This window comes from Pseudochaenichthys georgianus, chromosome 3 (assembly GCF_902827115.2).
Source record: "Pseudochaenichthys georgianus chromosome 3, fPseGeo1.2, whole genome shotgun sequence".
NCBI classification, from domain to species: Eukaryota; Metazoa; Chordata; class Actinopteri; order Perciformes; family Channichthyidae; genus Pseudochaenichthys; species Pseudochaenichthys georgianus.
The window spans coordinates 36,381,153-36,404,932 of record NC_047505.1 but is presented as its reverse complement, the minus strand read 5'-3'; the positions used below and the strand labels follow the sequence as shown (position 1 = coordinate 36,404,932).

Genomic DNA, 23,780 nt, shown 5'->3' with positions numbered 1-23,780 from the left:
GACCAATCATACTATTATCCTTGTAATGTAATATTCATTTCATGTTTATTTTGTTGTGACTATCAGGAGCCTTGCCTTTTCCCAACCTTGGTTTAAATCACACCTTTCAGTCTGCATACCTTTTTTTGGCCCCGATTTACAAAAAAGGAAACTGATGCCAAACACCCCATCTTGACCACAGAGTTTTTATTTTCCCATGTTGGTCACAGCCAACGTGTCTTCCGCTGTGCTCAGATGCTGAATTGATCCTGAGAGATTGAAAATATTGATTTGCCTCTGTGTCTTACGTTGTTGTGGAGAGGGGGGGGCAGTGCACCTTCCTCACTGTTAGTGCCATGTTCACACATCGGGACTCGCCACACAGCCAGTTCCTCTGAGACTCATAATTACAGCCGTCCTTTCAGATTAGTCCAGCAGCCTGTCCAACTGTGGCTTCGCTCTCTGATCGTTTATTTCATCCCTTTCCCTCTCCTGAGAGGCGCACCTCAACACAATGGCCAGGCCAGCATCTACAATAATGTATGTGATGATAAACACTGTGGCTCCTAATTGATAGAGTGATTCAGACAAGGGCTGCATGTGCAAATTGGTCCCCTGTGACTATACCGTACAGAGTTGGGACTAGTGTTTCAGCTCTGGCCTCGTTTGAGAGGAGCTGGGAGAGAGGAAATAGAAAATGCTGGACCTGCTGAGTGATAAAGAGGCTCTCTTTGCCTCCTCAGCCCGTCTGAAAACAGGCACAGTTCAGCAGAGGTTGGCTGCTGTAATCCTCTCTGTGTCTCCAGGAAGGCTCAGGTCAGTGACCCGCTGCTTTGTGATGTCTTGTAAGATTTTGAGAGAACACCTCACCTTTGATCCCCCACTGTTCAACCAACACATTAGCTCAACTGCTCCTGAGCCAGCCCCTGCAATAAAGCCTTTTATCCAGCTCAATAAGGTCATTTGAAGTTAAGTATTGATTTCTTTTGGTGTCCAGAGAAAAAATTGATTTTTAAAGAGCTGTTAATTACAGTTGCACACTGCATTATGTAGAGAACTTAAATGTACTGTGGCTGTTTGTTTGAACCCAGAGTGATACTTATTAACTTTATGGCCAAGATAGTCAAATGTCTTTACAAAAAAGCATGAAACAAATGTAAATATTTACATCATGTCTTTCATATTGTTTGTTTTACTGGCTTTTGAAATGACGTCATCTTGTTACGCCCTCTTCTTCTGTAGTAGTTTGATAGCCCCCAACTGGAGAAGGTGTGTCACCAACTGTTATTTAAATTTGCTGACTGGGACAAGTGAAGAACAACATTAACATTGAGCCCCTAAAGGCCCTGACACATCAAGCAGTCACCAGAGGACTAGCCGACGCTGAAGTCGGCTGTTGCCTGGCCGTGTTCTCCTGCGTTTTGGCCATGTGTCGCACGGGAACACACCGCACCGACTTCAGTGTGTGAGTGGCAATAACTCTCCTTACCAGCAGGCGGCGGTAGTGTGTATTTGTCATTCAAAAGAGGCAGCAACCGGAAGACAGAGAAGAAGAAGAGTATCTTTTCTCCGTAATATCATACAGAGCTGGCCTCTCCTGGATTAAGGTGATGAGCAGGTCTTCGTTTGCATCATTCCAGATCTCCATGATGAGATGAAAATGAATAGCAGTCTGTGTGTGCCTTCTTAAATCGTTTGTTTACGTCCCTCACTTCCGCTTCGCTTCTCATGCACTGATTTGCTAGCTGAACAGCCAATCAGAGTGATTATTTGGTCCGACTGCCAGACCCGATGCATGGCCGATTCAACATGTTGAATCGGCCATGCATCGGGTCTGGCAGTCCAAATAAGGCGTGTCACGGTCGACGGTGCGGGACACACCAACCTGACTACGGCGCCGCGAATGCCCGACAGCCTCTGACGGCCTCTGACTCCCAAAATCGGGTTGGTGTGTCAGGGCCTTAACAGTGGTGGATGGTCATTTGATGGGACGCATTAAGGCTGCGGCCACACGAGGACGAATTCGGCCGTTTGCGTTACTGTTTAGTGTCATATAGACCGTTCGGCCACACGAGGACGACCGAATACGGCACTAAACGACTGAGGAAACGATAACGGGTCCCAAGGTGGATAGAAAGGCATACGCCACTCTCTGGGGGGTCAAACGGCTCCGTATGTGCGCCCTATCCGAACATTTTCAGATCACTGATAGTGATTGCGCAATAGCCCCGCCTCTCCCCACCTCTTCTGCTCACCTCCGCTTACCCCGCGCCAGTGCTGAAGTGTTTCGCCACCACCAACAACAACAACAATGGCGGATCGCAGAGTTGCTATCGTGCTCCGGACGCTATTGACCATGCTACAGTTGTTTGTGCAACATCTACAGCAATAATGATGAGGCAATAGCCCCGCCTCTCCCCACCTCTGCTGCTCACCCCCGCGTCAAAGTAAACTGCACCCTGAATTCAGATTATTTATCTTTCTCTCGCGAGTGAAGTCTAATCTGACAGGACGGAGACACGCAGCTCTGCTCACCTGCAGCTCCTCCCTCTGCAGCAAAACACACACTTCAAGTCAGATCATCATTTTAATTACCTCTCAAACTCCCTAAACTAGTTATAAATATGTTTATTTTTACTGTCGGCCGGGTCACTCATTACTGGATCAGCTGCTGCATGAGACAGACACTGACGCTGTCCGAAGAGAGGGAGGAAAAAGAGAGGCTCCGTGTATTTTATCATTATATTATATAGAGTCGTTATTCATTTGTTTTAAAGCTCAATAAATAACAAAGAAGACCTTTGACCGGCACTTTTATAATTTTGTCCGGAAGATTTCAACTTTAATACATGCTGACTGGCGAAAAACTCTGCCCGGTTCCCTCGGCCCCCACCGCGGAGAATAAACAGAAGGGCAACCATGACAACCATGCTTCTTCGCTGCTTTTGTGGAGGAAGTTACAGCGCCACGTACAGGCTCCTGCATATGTACTGCAGCTTCTCCAGCGGTTGGAGCTAAACGGAGCGGTCTCGTGTGGGCAGACACTATCCGGATAATTATTGCGTGTGGACGGAAGCTTGTTTGCGATTGCGTTTACGTTAATCCTATGCGTTTAGCCGTTTTCGTCCTCGTGTGGCCGCAGCCTAAGATGCCTTTTTTATTTTTGCTGTTTTCCGGAAAATCTTAAAAAATGTTGGATTGACAAGTGAAAGAAAACTACTTGGTGAACCGATCTGCAGATATTGGCTTTGTAGTACCATTTTACATTTGAATACTGATACAAACTGATGCTGAACACGCTCTCTTTACACAATTTCCTCCCGGAATAAACAATATTTTGATTCTGATTCTGATTGACTATCTCTCTTCACCAGAAAGACGTTTTATTATACCAAAACACTTTGGCATTCTCTGCAAATAAAAACACATTTGACAACAAATAAAGACCATGGCAGTACAACTGTGGTCATAAGACATGTTTTAAAGTCAGTGTATGGAACATGTATTTTCAAAGATACAAATAAAAATAGATAAAGGCAAGACACTGAGTTGGGTTTTGTGTAAATATGTCTTCAGTTCAGAAATTCTCAGGCTTGAAATAAACATTTTAATTGTAGACTTTCTTGTTTTTATGTCCCTTCAGTTAAATGAGGACTGAATAGAGTTGTTTCCTGTGGGTTTGGGAAGGAACACCCATGTACATGTGAGGCCAGAGCCGACACAGCCTGTGAGAATTTTACGAGACATTATGCTATGTGTGAATTAGAGCATTTTAGAAAGATAATAATGACCATAACACTAAGCATAGCCTTTGGCCTCTAAGCCAGGGCTAACATAATGCTAAACCGATAGCATGGTGATTTCCCTCCAATAAAGGGCACTGTCAATTTCCTGTCTTGCCACAAGTCACAGGTTCTCCTCCACTTGGCAAGGGGTGGCTTCCCATTGATGTTGTTGTAAAAAAAGGCTTCCTGCCCATGCCTGCTATTCCCAAAACCTGGGACGAATGCCTTCATATTGTTGGTTTAGTCTATTGTGATGCTAATGTCTGCCTGAGACCCTTGAGTCATCTATCACGGATGACAGGAAAGCTCGGGCCATTGTGTTGGTCCACCCCACACACACACACACACACACACACACACACACACACACACACACACACACACACACACACACACACACACACACACACACACACACACACACACACACACACACACACACACACACACACAGTACACACACACACGAAAATATATATTTATATATAAACTACCTGTTTGAGATCTGATTTGAATCTGCACATATTTGGCATGATTTTCTTTCAATATATATTATGTTTGTTTCTGCACTATATTAGATATAAGGTATAATAGGAATACTATCATATGATTATTTTCTTGAAAAAATACCTAGACAATATCATTTGTAAAACCTACGGTGAGACCATCAACTATATCGTAAATAATATTGATTAGAAAGTGAAGAAACTGCATGAAGGGTTAATGATAGATCTGTCGTTACAGTGCAGAGTCACATGGTGTCTCTCTGTTCTGTGAGGCCTGCAGAGACACACACACACACACACACACACACACACACACACACACACACACACACACACACACACACACACACACACACACACACACACACACACACACACACACACAGAGAGAGAGAGAGGCAGTCTGCTGGCTGATTCTCGGCTAGGCCCAGCGCCGTCTCATGGCAGAGTGCTGGGCCAGATGTGGCTGTGGTTGTGCCTGCATTAGAAAAGAGTGCAGTTACAGGAAATGGATGCTTTAAAAAGAGGAAAAGAAAAACAAAACTGGACCAGAGAGGTAAAGTATTGTTCTTGTCTCTCAAAGGACAAAACCAAGCCAGTTGAATTGTTTAATATGCCATTACTTAAATTAGCCTGAGTGTTTATGTTGGACAGGTGCATACAGGCTTAGCTAGTCAATTCAATGACAAGCCTTTGTGTTTCATTCAGTGCTGCTTTACTTTTATCATGGAAATTTAGAAAGATGATAAAACTAGCCGTGTAAAATGCATCTGTGGTATGCATTTTGCCTAGTAATTCTCTTTATTCTGTATTGATTTTACAAATAAATTGTAATGCATGGAAGAAATGATTGGATACGTGCTTAAACACTCGTTGAAGAAATATAACGGTAAAATGCATTTTACAAATAACTACATCAAAAGAGATGTAGCTATGTGTAGTTTAAAAATGGACAACAATAACACCCTAATTTTGTTGTGTTTCAGACGGCTTTTCTTATTGTAGACAAACTCAATTAATATCCAAATGGTGGTGTAATTACCTTGGTTCTGCCAGGTTATTATAGTGCCCCACAATTGTGAATAATAACTGACATTACATGTAGCCACATTTTGGAAAGACATTTTGAATGGGATTGCTGTATATAAATTGAAGTCAATTACAAATGGTAAATATTGGTGGTATGTGGCAACCTGGTTATTGGCTTACACAGCAGTCACTATAAGGAAGAGAGAAGTCAGCTGTTTTTTCCAGTGTGATTAACCTCTGAGACTACGGCAAACTAATGTTTGAACATATTGAAGGTAGAAGAGCATATTTAAGTTAATTCATTAAAAGTTAATTTAGAGGGACGGAGTAGGATGGTGCATCTCTGAGGTTGCTCTTCAATTGATGTCGACCAAACACTCCATTGTTATTCACGACAGAAGGAGCCTGTCCCAGGTTCCTTGTAGGAAGGGTGCTGAGGGCCAAATCGGATTTCTGACTGAAAGAGGAATCCGCTACTTGGGGAAGGTCTGGAGAAAGTTGAGCCTCCACCTCTTTGTGGGGCTGCTGCTGGAGTGCCTTCAACATGTCGCTGATCCTCCAGACTCATTGAGATTCAGAAGGGAGTTCAGTCCGGCCAGGTGGGGCTGTTCCAGCTGCTGAACAGCACTGCACTGCTCCGGGGTCACTCCTTAAATATGTAATACTTTCCCTGCTGTTTTGAGTGACAGGAACACCCCATAAAGAGTTCATTTCCAAAGGCCTCTCCATGCCTTACTAAAACAGCAGGAGTCAATATAACATTGTGAAAAAGCTTACAGGGCCGACTGTAAGATAACTCTGGTTCCGCTCTGCCATATTGAACCTATTTAAATCATACTGATGACATAATGCATTTCAGCCATATTAATGTTTCGATAGATTGGCAGAACATTTTAACTTTTGAATTATTATTATTATTATTATACAGCATGTAAAAAATACAAATGTTGACACTCCCAAGTCGGTTTAGCTAATAATAACGGGTTTTTAGTCAAATACAAATGTAATACATTGCAATGGTGTTGCAAATATGAGACATGTTGTTGTTGTTGTTGTTGTTGAAATGGATAAAATATAAAATGCATAAGTACTTTATCAGTACATGTTTCCTTATCTGAAGGGGTTTGTTCGATTACTATTTACAAAAGTAGATCTAAATTTAAGGATATTATTATGAATACAAACAAAAAACACTACCCTAACTTAGAAGATGTGGAAAAAGAGATGCATGTCTAATGCATTTTTAGTCCTGAATGTGAACAGTCACATTTGTTCAGCAATTGTTGTTTTGCAGTGCAAACACAGGCAAGAAAAAAAGATATGCAGGCCAGCCAGGACCCACTGAGGTTTTCTCCTCCAGCCTGGTGAAAATAATGAATTATTCAACAGTAAGCAAGCTTTCAGCTGGCCATTTGTATGCTTTGATCTAGGAATCAGGAGTTTGCATGAATGCCTGTATTGTCATCTTATGTTTTCACAGTGTGTGTATGATTGAAAAATAGTGCTGGCCCCCGCTTCATCTGGTAAAGTTTACACCGCTGTGGACAGGCCGGCCATCTCCAGATGTTGTTTATTTGTCCTGTGAGGTCACGTGGCTGGGTTCACTCTGGCTGGCCTCACCTAAATGTTCAGTGTGAAAACAGCTTTAGGGTCAACCTTTAACAAACTGCAGGTCCACGTCAAATCACACCCTCCCCTCGTGTAGCTCAGGGGAAAACAACATGTGTAGGTGTGGCCACAGCCGGGTGCTGCAGGTGTCAGAGACCTCATGTTTTGATGAGGTTAAACTGTAAACTCACTCATTTATGTTTAAATGTTAGTTTTTGCTGGTCAACAGCCTAAAAAAATGTGCTTCTCTCAAGACCATTTTTATATTTTACTAAAGAGAAAATATGAAGCAGACTTGTGTGGCAGTGCTAAAACAATAGATACATTGTTGGACAAAACAATAAACAACAGAAAATGCTAAAACCAAAAATGGTTAATTATTCCCAAATAAAACACATTTTGTGGTTTTCTTCTGCATCAGACAAATGAATATGGGAGGGCTTGAAGTTGTGAACTCTCAGAAGTTGTATATATATATATTTTATTTTTTTTATTATATATTTCGGTGATTTTATGCACCAAACAATGCATTTTTCATTAAAGCTTTCCTATAATGGGTTTTGGAGCATGTAATTCACACTTGTATACCTAGACAGCCATATCTTTCATTTAGCTCACTTGAGCAGCGCACAAGAGCCCTGAACATCACAAGATGATGCTTCACGCTGCCTGCGACGTGATTCCATTATACAAACAACAAGCAGATGGTTTATTCGTCTTGTCTAGATGCAACATGTCTCCAACATGTCTCCAACATGTCTCCAACATGTCTCCCATATCCTTTTGAGGTGATCTGTCACACTTTGTGATCCCCGATGTGCTGCCATTCATGGAAAATGCCTTTTCTCGTGATAACCTAAGATACGGCTCATTAGCACATGTGCGCTACGTTGTGGTCCCATTGTGTCATAACTAGAGTAAAGCCTTAATTGATAATGATGTGAATGTAGAAAAATGTGTCATTCTATTGAGGGTTCTCTGCATTTCATAGAGGAGCAGAGCACATCCATGGCATTGGTTGGCTACAGCTGGACACACAATTAGAGTGCCTCCTTACCTATAATTTGTGTAATAGTTTTGGTTGGCGGCATGTTATTACCATATGAAAGGGCCAAGCAGGGGTCATGTGCATTGCTACAACAATTAGAGCAGAGCTGAGGGCAGAAGAATGTTTGGAGCCGTTGTTAATTGGAAATCTCTACAAAGCTATGCTTTAATTATAATTTAGTCGGAGCTGCACTGTTTTAAACCCAATATATTCAGTTGCCATCATGTTCTGTAATAGTATGAACAGCTAGGTCTGTTTCCTTTCAAAGCGTAGTGCTTTGAAGAGAATGAGATTGAATTAGATTAATTTGAAAGGCTGGGTTGCTGCAAGGTTTTTTCATGCTAGTGTCACATGGTGTTCTGACAGGATCTGGTTTGTTGAGGAGATGCACATACCTTCTGATTTGAATGCACTTCAAAATATGGACATAAACCTTATAATTTGCTCTGTCCATATTTGTATGATTCTATCATTACTTCCTACATAAATTGTGAATGAACAAGTGATGGATATTGTGACTAAAGATATTTTAAATCCCAATTATGTTCAAAGGTTCTAAATTATGAATTGTCTTGAGTAAAATGACCTCATTGTGTTTATTTAACTGCTGCTTATAATCACTTTTACTGGATCTTAAAATATTTTACAATTAGTTTTCACAGTAAGGCCGGGAAAACTGTTGAAATCAGAAAACCAACCAAGAAAAAGCAGCAGCGGGGAAGAGGGTGTTTTTGACAGAAGCTCTCCTATCTTTTGTTTGTTGATGGCTTATGTTTTCCTTTATTTGAAACTCAAATGTGTATGAGCATTCTAAAAATGTTCATGGCCGTGATGTTTTTCTTCTTTTAAATGTAAAAAAACATGTCCATTCCTCACTTGATATTTAATATTATGTTAAATGTGAAATATTTTTGCATTAATCCACATTTCTCATGTTTTGATTTACACAGGTCGAAATGAGCTGATAGCCAGATACATCAAGCTTCGGACCGGGAAGACGAGGACTCGGAAGCAGGTAAGACGAGGGGAGAGACGTCTCTGTTGCATGAGTGTCAGAGAGCTGTCAAATCGAAATGCACGCAGACTGCTGCCTTTGTTTCCAGACAGAGAATAACACAATGCTCAGCTGTCGAGAAGGCTTCTGAGGCTGACAAGTCCCCCGTCAATGCTCTGGTGCATGAACAGATGTCCCTGGGTTATGACATTCTCAAAACTGTCACTTATTGTAAAATTACTGCAGAAGTCGTTTTAAAAGCTGCCTTTCATGTGCTATTCTGAAGCAATAAATACAAGGGCATTTAAAAATCTCAGTAGCTTAACAGAGCAAGTATTCCTCGTCATGACTAAACCAAGGAGGTTGTGCACTTGGTCGGAGCAGAAGCCTGTATTAATAAGCTGGGAAATATGAACAGATCTAGAGAGCATTCGCTGGGACACTGTGTTCATACCGCAGACTAACAACTCTTACCACAGAGGTTAGCGCAGATTTCTGACTCAAGTTTTCATGTTTCTTTCAAGTCTCTTCTGTAAGAAATCAAGATAATGTATAATATAGAATGCAGGGCTATTTTTCTTTCTCTTATATCTCATAGGAAATATAATACTAAAAATAAATCCAAGAACAGTTTATTCTTGTATTTACGTCAGCTGATAATAAGCATCTCTGATATTCTTTTTACAGTGTTCTTAATACAGTTCGCTATCTGTGTACTTAAATGTTTTGCTTTATATTTGATGTATGCATTGCACCATGACATCAAGCCAAATTCCTCGTACGTGTGAACCTACCTGGCAATAAACCCGTTTCTCACAGGAACTCCTCCGTATGACCACTGACTTGAAAGACAATGATAAACAAGCCAGTGTCTGCAGAGACATTCGATCACTGAGTGTGGATTGATCAGTCTGACACACAGTGTGGTTTGTCTCTCTGCGACTCTTCCCTCTACACACAAGTCACACAATATAGACAAGTATTACATTGGAGAAGTTATAGAACCAGAAACTGTCTGAATATCTTTGCTTAAAAAATATATATTTGCTGCTAAATTCTCTTCCCTTACTTACTTACTCAGCTCTAGCTTATCTGTCAACTGGAAGTTGTAGATAGTGAATAAATATATACCTGAACAGAAAGCCATTGCTAAATCACTTTGCCTAAGCTAGAAATATAACCTTGGGTTTGATTTTCCTGAATAGTGTCAGAGGAGACGCCAATCAACAGACATGTCTTTTTTTCTTACTGCTACTTGCACTGCTGAATGAACAGAGTTTCATGTGAGAATATTAAATATTTTTGCTCTGTTTTAACGTTGGAGGCTGAACTTGGCCGATGAAATGCCTCGTCCCGCTCCCGTAGGAATACTAGACCAGCCACTTCTCATTCAACACACAGCAGATCACATCTGGGTGCTCTTAATGTGTGCCCTTAATGTGTGCTAAAGGGGCCTGCATCCTCCTTAATCAGCTCACTTAAGTGACGACAACACACAGCATAACGCTCTATTGGCTGTTAGCTTGGTGTGTGTTTGTAGATGCTTCTGTTATTCACCTTTTTTCCCTCAAGTGTATTTTAAACAAAGAACTGTATAATCGACTTTTTTCTTGTTTTCTTTATTTGTTTTCTCTCTTTTTTTATGGAGGTGTCTAGTCACATACAGGTCTTAGCAAGAAAGAAAGTTCGAGAAATCCAAGCTGCCATTAAGGTACGTCTGGCTTTGCCCAGTTGCAGGGGGCTTTTCATTGCCATGGTTACAGGCTCTTCCTTTGTTTTCCTCCCCTCCCCTTCCCCGCAGGTGTCTAGTCACATTCAGGTTCTTGCCAGAAGGAAATCTCGTGAGTTTCATTCCAAGCTAAAGGTATGCGCTTTTCTGCTTATGGGCTTGTTGGTTGCTGTGCGACTAAACTTCCTGTTTCCCGTGGTGACAGAGTGAATGCCTGGTGCTCTGATTCCCACTAACCCAAATCTTCACATGCTCTAACCCCCCTCCACCACCTCTCTGACCCTCACTCAGACATGCTGTCACTTGCCTGTCTACTTGGTTTCACTTTCATTCATTTACTTCTCTGTGCGGGCCCTTTGCTCAATGTGTCCATGTAGTAGTGTACAACTAATGCCACTTTTTAGATTTATCAACAACAACAAATTATTTCATTAAAAAAAAAAAAAAAGGCAAATTGGCCAATAAGAGATTACAAAACAAATATCAAAATAGGATCATCACTTAAATGTGAGCCCTTTGTGAGGATTCACTTAATTGTGTGGTTGGAAACTTTGATAAAACTATAGTTTTTTCATAATTTGTTGAAATTGAAAAAAATTGGTGGTCCCATTGGCATTTTCCAGATTCTCAGTGCTATAAGAAAAAACCATCAGAGCCAACTCAGAAAGACTGTGACCTGGCCGCCGTGTTGAAAAACAGTCGAGCAAACTTTCGATCTGTAAAAAGACAGTTTGAGTCTTGTTAAATTCCCCGACTGCAGCTTTGAGCACAGCAGGGCTGTGAGCTAAATGCAAACACCAGCCAGCTAACATGCTAACATCAATAGCGTCAATAATGTTTACTATTTTGGATTATCTAACTGATAGTGTAGGCATGAACGTTTGTACCAAATTATGACATTCCACCCATTTCATTCATAGCCACAAAAACCAAGCTCACTGTGGCACTAGAAGACAATTCTCCTTCTGAAGAGTCAACCAATAGTGACCATAGTACAGTACCTAATGAAAAAAATAGAAATATTTCACTCTACAATTCTTTAAAATCCCAAAACATCTGTCATCTGTCAATACACGTATGTAATGTTCACTGTTTCTTAATAAGGTAAATATAATGTTTAGATTTCTTTACTAATTTTTACGCCAAGCTTATTCTAATAAATCCACAATCAAAGTGTCCAAATGTTGGGAAGCATGCTGGCAATGGCTGTGGGTGAGCGGCTGAGAGCTGAAGGCCCGAGGATATCGGTCTGATGGCCGACTCTTTGTGAAGCGCTCTCTGCTTTCTTGTTTCTCCTTCAATCTGTTGATCACTCCAGACTGTCACAAAGCTATGGCTGTCAGCCGCTGTCCTTGCTACCAGTTCAGAGGTCTTCAATTCAGAGCATTCTTGTCACTTATTTCAGCAGTAGTGAATTGCTTTTCACAATGCCACATTAATTTAGGAGAAAATAATTGTGAAATAAGTCATTTTGTATATCAAAGGCGCACTACCCCTGTGCCTTTTTTACCTTTTGTTCCAGGGAGCAGACTGTGTGTGTGTGTGTGTGTGTGTGTGTGTGTGTGTGTGTGTGTGTGTGTGTGTGTGTGTGTGTGTGTGTGTGTGTGTGTGTGTGTGTGTGTGTGTGTGTGTGTGTGTGTGTGTGTGTGTGTGTGTGTGTGTGTGTGTGTGTGTGTGTGTGTGTGTGTGTGTGTGTGTGTGTGTGTGTGTGTGTGTGTGTGTGTGTGTGTGTGTGTGTGTGTGTGTGTGTGTGTGTGTGTGTGTGTGTGTGTGTGTGTGTGTGTGTGATCTTTCAAGGGCACATGCGGCTGTCAGACGAAAAACAGACAGCTTTTGTATGAATCCCTGTGTTTTCTCATTTAAAGTAAATTAGAGTTCAGGGGCAAAGAGAAATAAAAGTGTGCCTTTTTTCTGGGGGCATCGATGAAGACCTGCTCTTCCTTGTCTTGTCTATTGCATTTAAGTGAAATTACCGTCATTACGTTACTGTTCTCTTGTTTTGTGTGATGACTACTGATCAGATTGTGAAAATGTCCCCACAGAGACCAAGGATATTTTGTTAATGAAACAAATTGTAATCCTTTGGTTTTACAAATGTGTGTTTTACTATGTACTGTATAATGCTAGACTTTTTAATAGGGTTGAATACTTGTATTAAATGGATGTACATTAAAACCTTGTTTGTTTGCATTTAGGTTACAAACATGGTGAGTATTTATTTTTTGTTTTTAGCTGCTAGTATTGCATGTGTGCTCTTGCCATAGTGACCCAGTAGCTGCTGCTCAGTGTTTTCCCAGTTTAGTGTTGTCTCTTTCCCTTTGTGTCATCATACCGTCGTCAAACTGTAGCTTGACTCTGCTCCACCATCATGTGTTGCCAGCATGCTTACCTTTAGCTTCGACCACCACTGAGTCTGCATGAGTTTGCTTGTGTTTAAGGGTTTTCCACAGTCTTCTGCAGATGCACTGAATTAAGCAGGTTAAGTAAGACTTTAAATAGCTTGTGAAAGCACATTAACAAAAGACAACATCCAAAACAACAGACAATGTGCAGTGAAATTCTGAAGGATTTTGTGTCTGAGTTGCTATTCCATTAACTAAGCATGGCCATTTGAAATTAATGTAGTAAATATACCCTGATGATAATTAAAAACAGAATAAACGAAAAAAAGGAACTAACTGAAGCTGTGAAATCCTCTTAACCAAGTAGCACTGGCGTCCTTCAGTCTTACTTTGTAAATCTTTACAATGTTTAGATGAATTTTTTGAAATGCAGCCTTGATAAGTGCTGCTGAATGAGTTTTCAAAATAATTGTATTTGTAGATAAGTCAATAAGTAAACTTTCATTGAAGTGCATACCACAGCTTTTGAAAAGTATGGAATTCAATAGTCATTGTTTGGCACATTCCTGCAAAAACACTTAAATAGTGATGCAGATGCATTTTCTTTTAACCTGCTTGCAGTGCACTGTTGCGAGAGGCTGCTGGTGCTTTTAATGTGTTTAGTCTGTTTGTTGCTACCTCTGCAACATGCCCCCCTCCCCCTTCTGTGTGAGCGCTAAGCCTTTTGTGACTGCTATTAAAGGACCAAGCCGTGAAGGACAAAGCCCTCCAGAGCATGGCCTCCATGTCCTCGGCTCAGATCGTCTCTGCCACGGCTATTCACAACAAGCTGGGCCTGCCAGGCCTCCCGCGCCCAGCCTTCCCCGGAGCAGGGGTAAGAGCCTCGTACTCACCCTACTATTGATCCATCCTGTCCAGCCTCACCCGGGCCGCCGAGAGGCCAACCACGCTGTCACCCGCGCCAAATCTCATTACACACCACAGCTTTGTAACACTGACACTATCAGATAAGCACAAGATCAAAAGGAGTGCTATTCAAGATAACTACATCCACTAAACACTGAGCTGAGATCCATTTGATCTTGTTGCTAACAGCTGCTGCTTTGTTCTTTGGTGTCTATTAATATATGTAACTTTCCAGTTATGGCAGGGTATGATATCAGCTGGTCAACCAGGATCCTCACAAGAGTAAGTATTGTTCTTAAACTTAAAATGTACACTACAAACCCTTTAGGCATCAAATTCAATATAGTGTGTTTTAATGTTTATTTATTTTTTTACTAACGCTGGGTCTTTCTCTGTTCCAGTATAAAGCCTTTCACTCAGCAAGCCTATCCCATCCAGCCAGTCACAACAACCATTTCTAGTAAGCATTTACCTGATTACAAAACTGACCCAAAATATAAATAAAAAAAACCCAAATTCTAATTCACAAAACATGCACAGACCACTAATATTTTGTGAATTAGGATTGATTGTAAGTGGACAATCCTGTCTAAAAGTAAACATAGATGCTTTCTCTTTAAAGTCGGAAAGCAAACCATCTGTCTCATTGAGACAATGGGAATACAAATACATATTGATGAAAGTATGATTCATCAATATTTATTTTTATGTGACATGAAAAAACGATGTAATTCATATCGTTTCTAAAGTTTCTGAATTGCTTTTTTGCTTACTTGTTTTAGTTTGAAGTAAACGGGAATGTTGTCAGTAAAAATGTATGTCCTTGAAACGTCTCAAACAAGATCTTTGATAAAGCAAGAGTTTATTTTTTCTCCTGCTCCTGCTGTAAAGCATCCCAACGACAGGACACATCTTATTACATTTGTTTAGTGTTTATTTTTTGTTTTTGTTCCATTATAGCGCCTTGTCCGGAATGCTTTGGCAATACTATGTTTAAAATGTGGTCATGCCAATAAAGCCCTGTTGTATTGTATTATTCTGGTGTTTCTGCAGGTTACGAGCCCACATCAGCTCCAGCTCCCACAGCACCCGCATGGCAGGGGCGCTCCATCGGTACATCCAAACTCCATCTGGTGGAGTTCTCCGCTTTCCTAGAGCAACAGAGAGACCAAGACCCAGTGAGTGAAGCATTATGCCAGAGCATGAAATATCCCTTTCTCATGGCGTTCATTCCGTCTCTTATCCTCCTCTATGAATACACTGGGACAGTTTCCCAGGCAGAGAGTCAGCTGAGAGGAGGCCAAAACAAGCCGAGAGGGGCGAAGCCTGGCCTGCAGGGACACACAGCTGAAAACCTGCAGAAATAATGAGGGACTGTTTATTAATCAGTTCCTACAAGGCTTGCTACAAATGTATTAATGCCGCAGACTCAGCAAGACGATCCACACTCAAATCAGCTCCTTCACGTCTCACATTTCTTGGTTTCTTAAGCAATTCTTTACATTTCTTTACATTATGCTAAGCACTTTGTGGTTGTATCAATGCCGCACGGCAACAGCCATAAATCTTCCATTCAGCTTAATGCCTGAAATTGTTGCCTTTGCACTAAAGGCACATTGAAGAGGCTGCTCTGTGAGCTTTTAGACTGAAGCGCAGTGCCACATGACAAGAGATCCAAACAGTCACGACGAGCAGGGGTGGCGGGTACTGTAGGCTAGGGAAGGCTAAGCCTTCCCAAATACTTTTGTCGCATCCTGGTAAAATACAAATATAATGTATAATGTTTGTGCCTTTGACATTAGTGCTGCTATGCAGCCACCTGTGCTCTCTTCTACGAAGCCAGTTCAACATACCCATGATATGTTTGAGTTATCTTAACTAAGCCTAACAAACGAGATCTCGCTAAGCGGTCCTACGACGCTGGATATCAACTCGGTAAATCAAGCCAGGGTTTCTCTCTCCAGCTGAGAGCGTGTTCACGTGAAAGGGGCGGGGTTAGCAACATTTGACCAATCACAAACAGGGACAAGTGTACTGACAGCGCAGCGTCATACTTCATTAATGAAAAGTAAACTAATATTAGACAAATATGAACTTTAAACATCCATGACTTAAACTTAAATCCAGGATACAAGCCACATAGCTGCACCTGCAAGGTGAATACAGAACAACTGGTTAAAAAATAAATAAACTACAGAGTGTTTGAAAGCGTCAGTCACTGATATCACTGCCCCGTCTAAGACACGAGTGGATCTGACTTTAATTACATTTGAGTTGAGTGTTTTGTTAACCTAATGTGTTGCTTAAAATAATACTTCTGCATACAGTAGTGTGACACTGTATTGCACGGCCAGATGCGGCTAGAGAAGCTGACTCATAAGGAAATATATGATAGGCCTATAAGATATTATATGATCGATGATGTGATTGATGATGTAATATGAATGATAAGTGCGACACGTCGGCGTCTTCTCTGCATACGGCAGTTTAAACTGTATTTCCTTTATCCTGTAATATGACTTGATAGATTTAAACTCCGCACACTGAGCTCTGATTGGTCAGCAGGCGGTGCTTTCACTGAGTTGATCTCTTTTCTATAGACGCCGGAGGCAGGCAGCGTCAGGTAAAAAAAGTTATTTAGCCTTCCCAAACCTGAGCCTCACGCGCCGCCTATGACGACGAGGGCAACAAACCTGTGAAAATGTTATCCTGTGATCCGCTTCTGGCTCATATCGTGGGTTGGAGGTCTAACAGACCTTCATTTGTATTCACTTTGTGAAAGGAAATCCAAATATTTTCTGTTGACTGAATAGAACAACTTAATATGTTCTTTAGGTAAAGCACTTACCTTTCATTCCATATTGGCAATTTAGTTTGATTGTAGTTGCCTTTGATGCAGAAATATGGCTTTTTATGTGAGTGAAGGGTTTGATCTATCTTGGTCAGAAAGATAGAGATTTGTGTTTTATACGGCTTTCTTGTCTGTATATAAAAAAATGAAATAAAGGTTTATAGAATTAGTGTGAAGCAGTCTGGCATTCCCAGCTGGGGTTTATACTAAAGAGCAGATTGGTTTGTTTTTGGCTTCAGTGGTGCAGAATGCCGTTTCCTAATGTGTACACTCACCATACAACCTAAGAGCTAAATAAAAAGCCATGTTGCCTAGGGTTATCAACAGGAGGGTTTATTGTTACAATCACATATGAGTTCCCACTTGCCATAGGTGGATTGTGTTTCAGAACCTTTTGTGTTGAAGATTCTCTGGATATTAATGAAATCATGTTCATTTTTAAATGGCCCCATCTTTTTTAAGTATGTTTCTAATACAATGTATGTTTCTTTTCAGTACAACAAGCACCTATTTGTACATATCGGACAGACAAATCATTCCTACAGTGACGCCCTGCTGGAGTCGGTGGACATTCGTCAGATTTATGACAAATTCCCAGAAAAGAAAGGAGGACTGAAGGAGCTGTACGGAAAAGGTCCTCAGAATTCCTTCTTCCTAATAAAATTCTGGGTGAGTGTGAGGCAGTGTAACAGCTGAACTACATTTAACACACATCAGTAATAACGTCATTGTGACATGTTAGATGGCAGAATCAGGTCCGCCTTCAGTGATTGGCTGTAATCAGTGTACACAGAGAAGATTGCTCTTTTAATGTTTGCAGAATGCACTTTGCTATATTTGGACTTGCATAGCAGGAGAGCGTTTGATCAAAGCTCTCGCTAATTCAATGTAATATCTCCAAACAATGGGGTGACCTGGTTGCACTCCTAATGGCTGTTTAAACATTGCATGTATTTCCTCCCTGATGCAAAATGCTAACTAGCGGCAGCCAACAAAGTAGGAGCGTATGCACTTGGGCCAAGTCCCCTCAAATTCCTTTTTGAAGTGACCGACCAATCTACATTTCAAATGAAAGACAGAATCTGCACAATAATGAATGTATAACAGCTCTGCTTAATGAAGGAGGAGAATGTTTTAGGAGGACGTCTCCTCTTTTTGTATCCCTAATGAACAGGATGTTCAGGGCAGAGAAAGGCTGCCCTCCGGGAGCAGGCCAGTTCAACCTTGTATATCAGTCTTCTAACGCAGCTTCATTTAATCCTCTTTAGAATCTCGCTTCCAAAAAGGGACACATTTACATGATGTACTTGAGATATTCTTATTTGATGTGCGATTTGCATGTTCATTTCAACAACTCTTGATTTAAGAAGGGGACTAAAAACATACATTTTTGTACAGCAGTTAAAACAAATGTTGACTTACTCCAAAAAGGCCAAAAACAAATGTTCAATATTACACTACATACCTATTGTATACAGAACTAAACACTAACCTTTATATGTCTTCTCGTGTAAGTATTAAAGAAATATGGAGCTGTTCAAGACCAAAATCACAACTAAAAGAGACCTCATTCCAGCCAGTGATCAGAAACACAACTCTGTTATTGCTGCAGTTCTTAGAAAGGTGCTGTTTCAGCTTTCCTTTTTTTATAGTTCCCCGCCAGACAACAACCATTTGCATTATGGGGGAACACTTAAAATTATGTCATCAAAAATTGTCCGGCTGGTATATTTCATTACATTTTCTGTACATGACTTAGTTTGTACACCAGAGAGCGCTGACAAGTTTATTATTTTCATTTTCAAAAGTAAAACTAATATATTTTGGTCAAGGATCTCAAATTATTTTCGTTTATTTATTTTTAAATATTGATTGACAGATTTTGTTCTGCATGGGGTTAATTGCTCACAGATTATTATTTTCAAAGTTGCATTGGCTGTGTTACAGGTAATTCAGAGATCTTTATGAAAATCAATGGTTTTGATGGTTGTTCCCCAAATAATGTCCTTACACAAAGGTTTGTTGTGAAGTGCAGATGTACTGTTGCATTGTGATTAAATAACTTCTTAGCTTACTCTTCTTACATTTTGTATGAAATGGCAATAAAAGAATATTTGTCACTTGCCACTCCCTACACTTTTTTATTTTACTATTTTAATACATTGCATTTACCTCGTTTTACCATTTATGTGTGGTTTATTCCTGTAAATTATAAATAATTCTTGCAACTAAATGCTCTATTTTTTCTCCGGCTCCCAGGCTGACCTGAACTGCAACATTCAGGATGAAACCGGATCTTTCTACGGAGTCTCGAGTCAGTACGAGAGCTCGGAGAACATGACCATAACGTGTTCAACAAAGGTCTGCTCTTTTGGAAAGCAGGTGGTTGAGAAAGTAGAGGTACGGAAACAAATCTGTTCATTCCAACTGAACAATGGCTGTGACTTACAATGAGTACCGACAGTACAACTGTGTGGAGTTTAGGTTTAAAAACATTCTGTATAATTAATCAATTGTTTTCCTCTTGTTCTTCAGACTGAATATGCGCGGTTTGAGAACGGACGTTTTGTGTACCGGATAAGCCGGTCTCCCATGTGTGAATACATGATCAACTTCATCCATAAACTGAAACATCTGCCAGAGAAATATATGATGAACAGCGTGCTGGAGAACTTCACTATCTTATTGGTAATCACCCCGCTGACCTCAGGGGGCGGGATCCCATTCTTCTCCTTCTCTTTGCTGTCAGGGTGTGTTGGTGGCTCCAGGTGGGGGGTGGGGGTCCGCAGGGCCTTGGGAAGGCTTCCTCTCGCTGGTCTTACATTGCTCTCATTCCTCAGGGGATGAAACACAGTGTGAAGAGGCTCATTATCTGCAGGGGGAAAGGGAGGATAAGAGGTGGCAGGAACCCCCGTTATTAGCCCTCACATGGGCTCTTAAAGTGTCATTCAGCACTTCTAAGACAGCAACCAAAAAAAAGAGACAGGCAGAGATCTTTACACGTAAAATCGCAACCAAGGCTGAACATCCCTACCTTAAGAAGTGTTCCCCAAAAGCACCATGTTAGAGAGGATGGTCGTAGATTGAGAAAAGTATTTTAGAAAGTCTGCTGGAGGAACCACAAATTACACATTTCAGTCCGAAGATCTGCACATATATTTCTTTACTTTGATTATGACTACTGCTCTATTACAAAATGGATAGGTCATCTTCAAAAGTATGTCTTAAGAGCCACTAAATAAAATAGTTAACTTAATAAAAAAGGGACGTCCACCCAATAACTAACATTATGCTGCATATTCATCATGAATGATTATTAATACAAAACATTTACATCCATTGCTTACCACATGTATGCCCGGTGATGCATGTATTTTAAAATATATAACATTAACAGACGGATGTCTAGTTACTTTAAAGTGTATTTAGTATTGTTTTAAGCACCATTCTTTCCTGAAAATGTATAAGGATTCAACTTTCGAAAGAAAAACCCATACAAAAACATCGTAAACTTCCAAGATTGAAATCAGAAAACAGGACCCTGAGCTTTTGCTGAGTTTTGAAATTGTATTAAGTCCTTAAATTGTGCGTTGTGTTGCAGGTGGTGACGAACAGGGACACCCAGGAGACGCTGCTCTGCATGGCGTGTGTGTTTGAAGTTTCAAACAGCGAGCACGGCGCCCAGCATCACATCTACAGACTGGTAAAGGATTGAGAGGCTCCCCCCTCCCCCCTCCTCTTTTCATGGATTTACCAACGTCAATCAAGTGGCAGTGCCTCTACCTGAAAGTCACACCTACAATGCTTTTTGGTCATGGTATCGGGTGAAGTCAGTTGTTATGAATGTGTTTTAATTTAATGTGTTTGTTATTTGACTGCAGCTGTGAATTGCGGTACAGTTGTTTTATGTTTAAATGCGGGAATTCTCTCTTAAAATGTTATCTTGGTCTCTGTTGGGTATACATGTGGCCGTTTTTAAAGAATTTACTAGATTCATTAAGTAAATGGAAATGTGTTTGTCGTCTTCTACTTTGTTGCGTAAACTAAGAAAAAAAAAGGATGCTGGCCTTTTCTTTGAGTGGCCGGATGTGGTCTGTGTAATTTGTTTGAGTGTTTTTAGTGTGTCTGTAGTTCATCATTTGTGAGCATACATACTGTAGATATACAGACATGCAGCCACAGCTAATAGATTTCCCAAAGAAACTATACTGACACAACATACATTAGCACATAGACAGTTGTAACAAGTAGTTACAAATATTACAGAATTACAGGTATTTCTTTAAAAAAAAACTCTGCTTTCAGTAGTACATGTATCTCCATGAAGCACTCCAAGTCTTAGACACTAACAACAGAAAGAATGCACTGTGAACATACTACAAACATTAGCCTGCATCTGCATCATAGAAGTCTTAAACTGTCTCACAATGCTAAGCTTCTCTGTGCTGCAAACATGTATTTTCTCTGAGACAACAAATAGGAGAGTTTTTAGGTTTTAGACAGGTGAAAGTCATCTTGTCCAAAAGCTCTTTGGACCCTTTCCTGGACTTGCTTTGGTGAGAAAAGGCAAGGTCCAAGTCGTTCAGTTCAAATATCGTTCCCCTCTGGGATCGCAGTGTAAAGACTCCCAGAAAGAGTGGTGCTGCCTTCAGGTTCACACTATGTTCGCATGTTTCTGTGGCCTACGCCGATCCTGAGCCTTAAACATGTTATAGCTGTGACAACTCCAAAAGATGCCACTTAAACTGTGATTAAAGACTCTCTATATGTTTGCGTAAGAAATCCACAATACTATCTGCCAAAGTGTAGATGTACAGTGCCTTAGAATACACTCTGACATTACCCTTTGCTTTTAAGTCTGAAATCAGTTTGTGGATTAAACAAAAATAACTCACCGCCATATTCCTTGGTACATCTTCACATCCTGAGAAATTGTTTTCTTATAATTGGTACACTCCTAGAAATACAGTTGTGTTGATGTTAAAAGGCAGAACACTTATTTTGTATTACGTTTGCAAATTTAAGCTCCAACTGTTTTCTCTAACGCTATAACAGGTTTGATAGTTATCAGCCTTTTTTTTTACAAGATCTATATACACAGACTGACTTGCCTTTCCCGTCGTAGAAGACCAAAAATACAGAGATACAGTCGATCTTTTGTCCTGTGCTGCATGGTAGCAAGGAAGTGCCTTTGGTTTAAAATGTCCTACTTCAAAAAAATCTAAGCGAAATTACAAATTAAATGTTGCTAGACCAAAAAATGAGACATAAGTGAAACCAATCACCGCTTTGCCTTTTTAAAGGACTGATGACAGCAAGAGGGGATCTGGGTAGTGGTAAAAAAATAAAGGATATATTCATTTCTATCACACTAATTGATTTCACAACTGATGCATTTAAAGAAAACCTATTTCTTTGCTGATAACGTACAGCTGCTGACTGCATGCAGGATGTCGACACCACAGCTGTTTGCTTCGTGCACACTTGCAGGTTCAAGTGTTTTTAAAAAAGGTTTTTGGAAGTATGATTGTTTCTCCTGTGAAAAAACACAGACATATAATGTCCCCTTGCAGAAACAGCCGTGATGTCGACGAAGGTTAGACACAAGTTTTATTTAATACTTATTCTACAGTACACTACTCATTTTAAAAGAATGTTTTGGAAAGCTGTTTCAGAAACTAGTTTTTCAAAACTGCTGGTGTGGACGAGGCCGACAAGGTTAATACTTTTCACTTCAAGGACCATAGCTACTCAAACATTAGCTGTTTTTTTATTAAAATAAATATAATCATCTAAAGTATTTTAATGGAAGAAGCTCTAAATAATTGCTGACAATGTCTCTGGTGGATGCAGTTATAGTTCAATCATTCAGTGTTTTGCCACAGTCCTGTGGACACGGTGGACTTTCTTTTCTTATGTTTACCCAGTATCTGTTCACATTTATTGATTACTTATCGAGATGTTTTCCTATTGTACTTGTATACAGTTGTAGGCCTACTTGGTTTTGTGATGACATTGTCTGTATATTGCAAGCCTAATAACATGGTTATGATGTTGCTGCTGTACTGCTGGTACATTTTGACCTGTCGTTTCAACACTAGAACAGCAGGACTGATGCCTTCTGTGGCGCCCGGTGGACCATTTGGAATAAAATAGACACATTAAATAGCTGACTCGAGGAATCATGCTACAAACATATCAGCAGTTTAGCTCTTGTTATTTGTAATTCTGTCGAAAGAGTAGGTACTGGTACCTTTTTTGTTTTATGACCATATTCCGATGGTGGCTTTAACGTTATTGTTCACATAGCTCACGTATAGTTGTCATACACACGTTTGGGTTTTGTGTGCAAAGTTGTTTTTTTGTAAAAGGGTGCTTTGTACAAAATGTTATATCTTAGCTTTTCTTGGTACAGATGTGTGATATTTTTTCGTATTCCAGGACAGTAAAGTGTTGGAGCGAAGGAGAGAAAGAAGCTCTGCTATGTTTCTGTGTTCTGCATATGGTCTTGTATTTGCTCCGTAATATTATGATGCCTTCTTGACAATAGTAGATATTTTGTAGCTTTCTAGATACTTTGTATGTATGCAATATTGGAGTTAAATAAATCAAAAAATATATTGCCTTCTTTTGTTGTCACTAAGAAAGTAGTATAACATGACTGTGTGCATTGAGGCACCACTCACTCTTAAACTGCAGGAACCTCCCACCAACAGCAGGTGGAGCCTGTTCCTGTATGTATGTGTTACCGTGGTCCTGGGTCACATGTAAAACAATATGTTAAGTACACTAATGTAGTTACAGGAAACATCACCAGAGGGTGACATTGTTTATTTCAAATTAACTGCATAATGATCTTCCTTCAACACGTAAAGAAAACCAATGAATACTAAACTATAACGTATTGTGCAGCACTAACATGTAGGCCTATAGTGTAATCAGAATCGATGAAAGCAGAAACAGTTTAGAGATTAAGTCATAATAATTATTCTGACCTGTTTAT

The 23,780-nt window shown here is 40.3% G+C and overlaps 1 protein-coding gene across 6 annotated transcripts in view; it reads left to right on the top strand.

The window, feature by feature from the left end:
- The window catches only part of tead1b (TEA domain family member 1b), a 47,077-nt gene extending 23,680 nt beyond the window's left edge, over positions 1–23,397 (top strand). Inside the window, exons 4-15 of one of the 6 annotated variants that reach the window (XM_034111388.2) lie at positions 8,906–8,970; positions 10,598–10,660; positions 10,751–10,813; positions 12,874–12,885; positions 13,763–13,894; positions 14,162–14,208; positions 14,328–14,386; positions 14,980–15,104; positions 17,273–17,446; positions 19,037–19,177; positions 19,313–19,465; positions 20,379–23,397. In XM_034111388.2, the coding sequence (XP_033967279.1) occupies positions 8,906–8,970; positions 10,598–10,660; positions 10,751–10,813; positions 12,874–12,885; positions 13,763–13,894; positions 14,162–14,208; positions 14,328–14,386; positions 14,980–15,104; positions 17,273–17,446; positions 19,037–19,177; positions 19,313–19,465; positions 20,379–20,492 (1,148 nt within the window). In that variant the 3' untranslated portion in view covers positions 20,493–23,397. Of the gene's footprint in view, positions 1–4,756; positions 4,827–8,905; positions 8,971–10,597; positions 10,814–12,873; positions 12,886–13,762; positions 13,895–14,161; positions 14,209–14,327; positions 14,387–14,979; positions 15,105–17,272; positions 17,447–19,036; positions 19,178–19,312; positions 19,466–20,378 lie in introns of those variants that run through there. The other 5 variants (XM_034111416.1, XM_034111442.1, XM_034111396.2 and 2 more) reach the window with 5 other exon arrangements.
- The last annotated feature ends 383 nt before the right edge of the window (positions 23,398–23,780 follow it).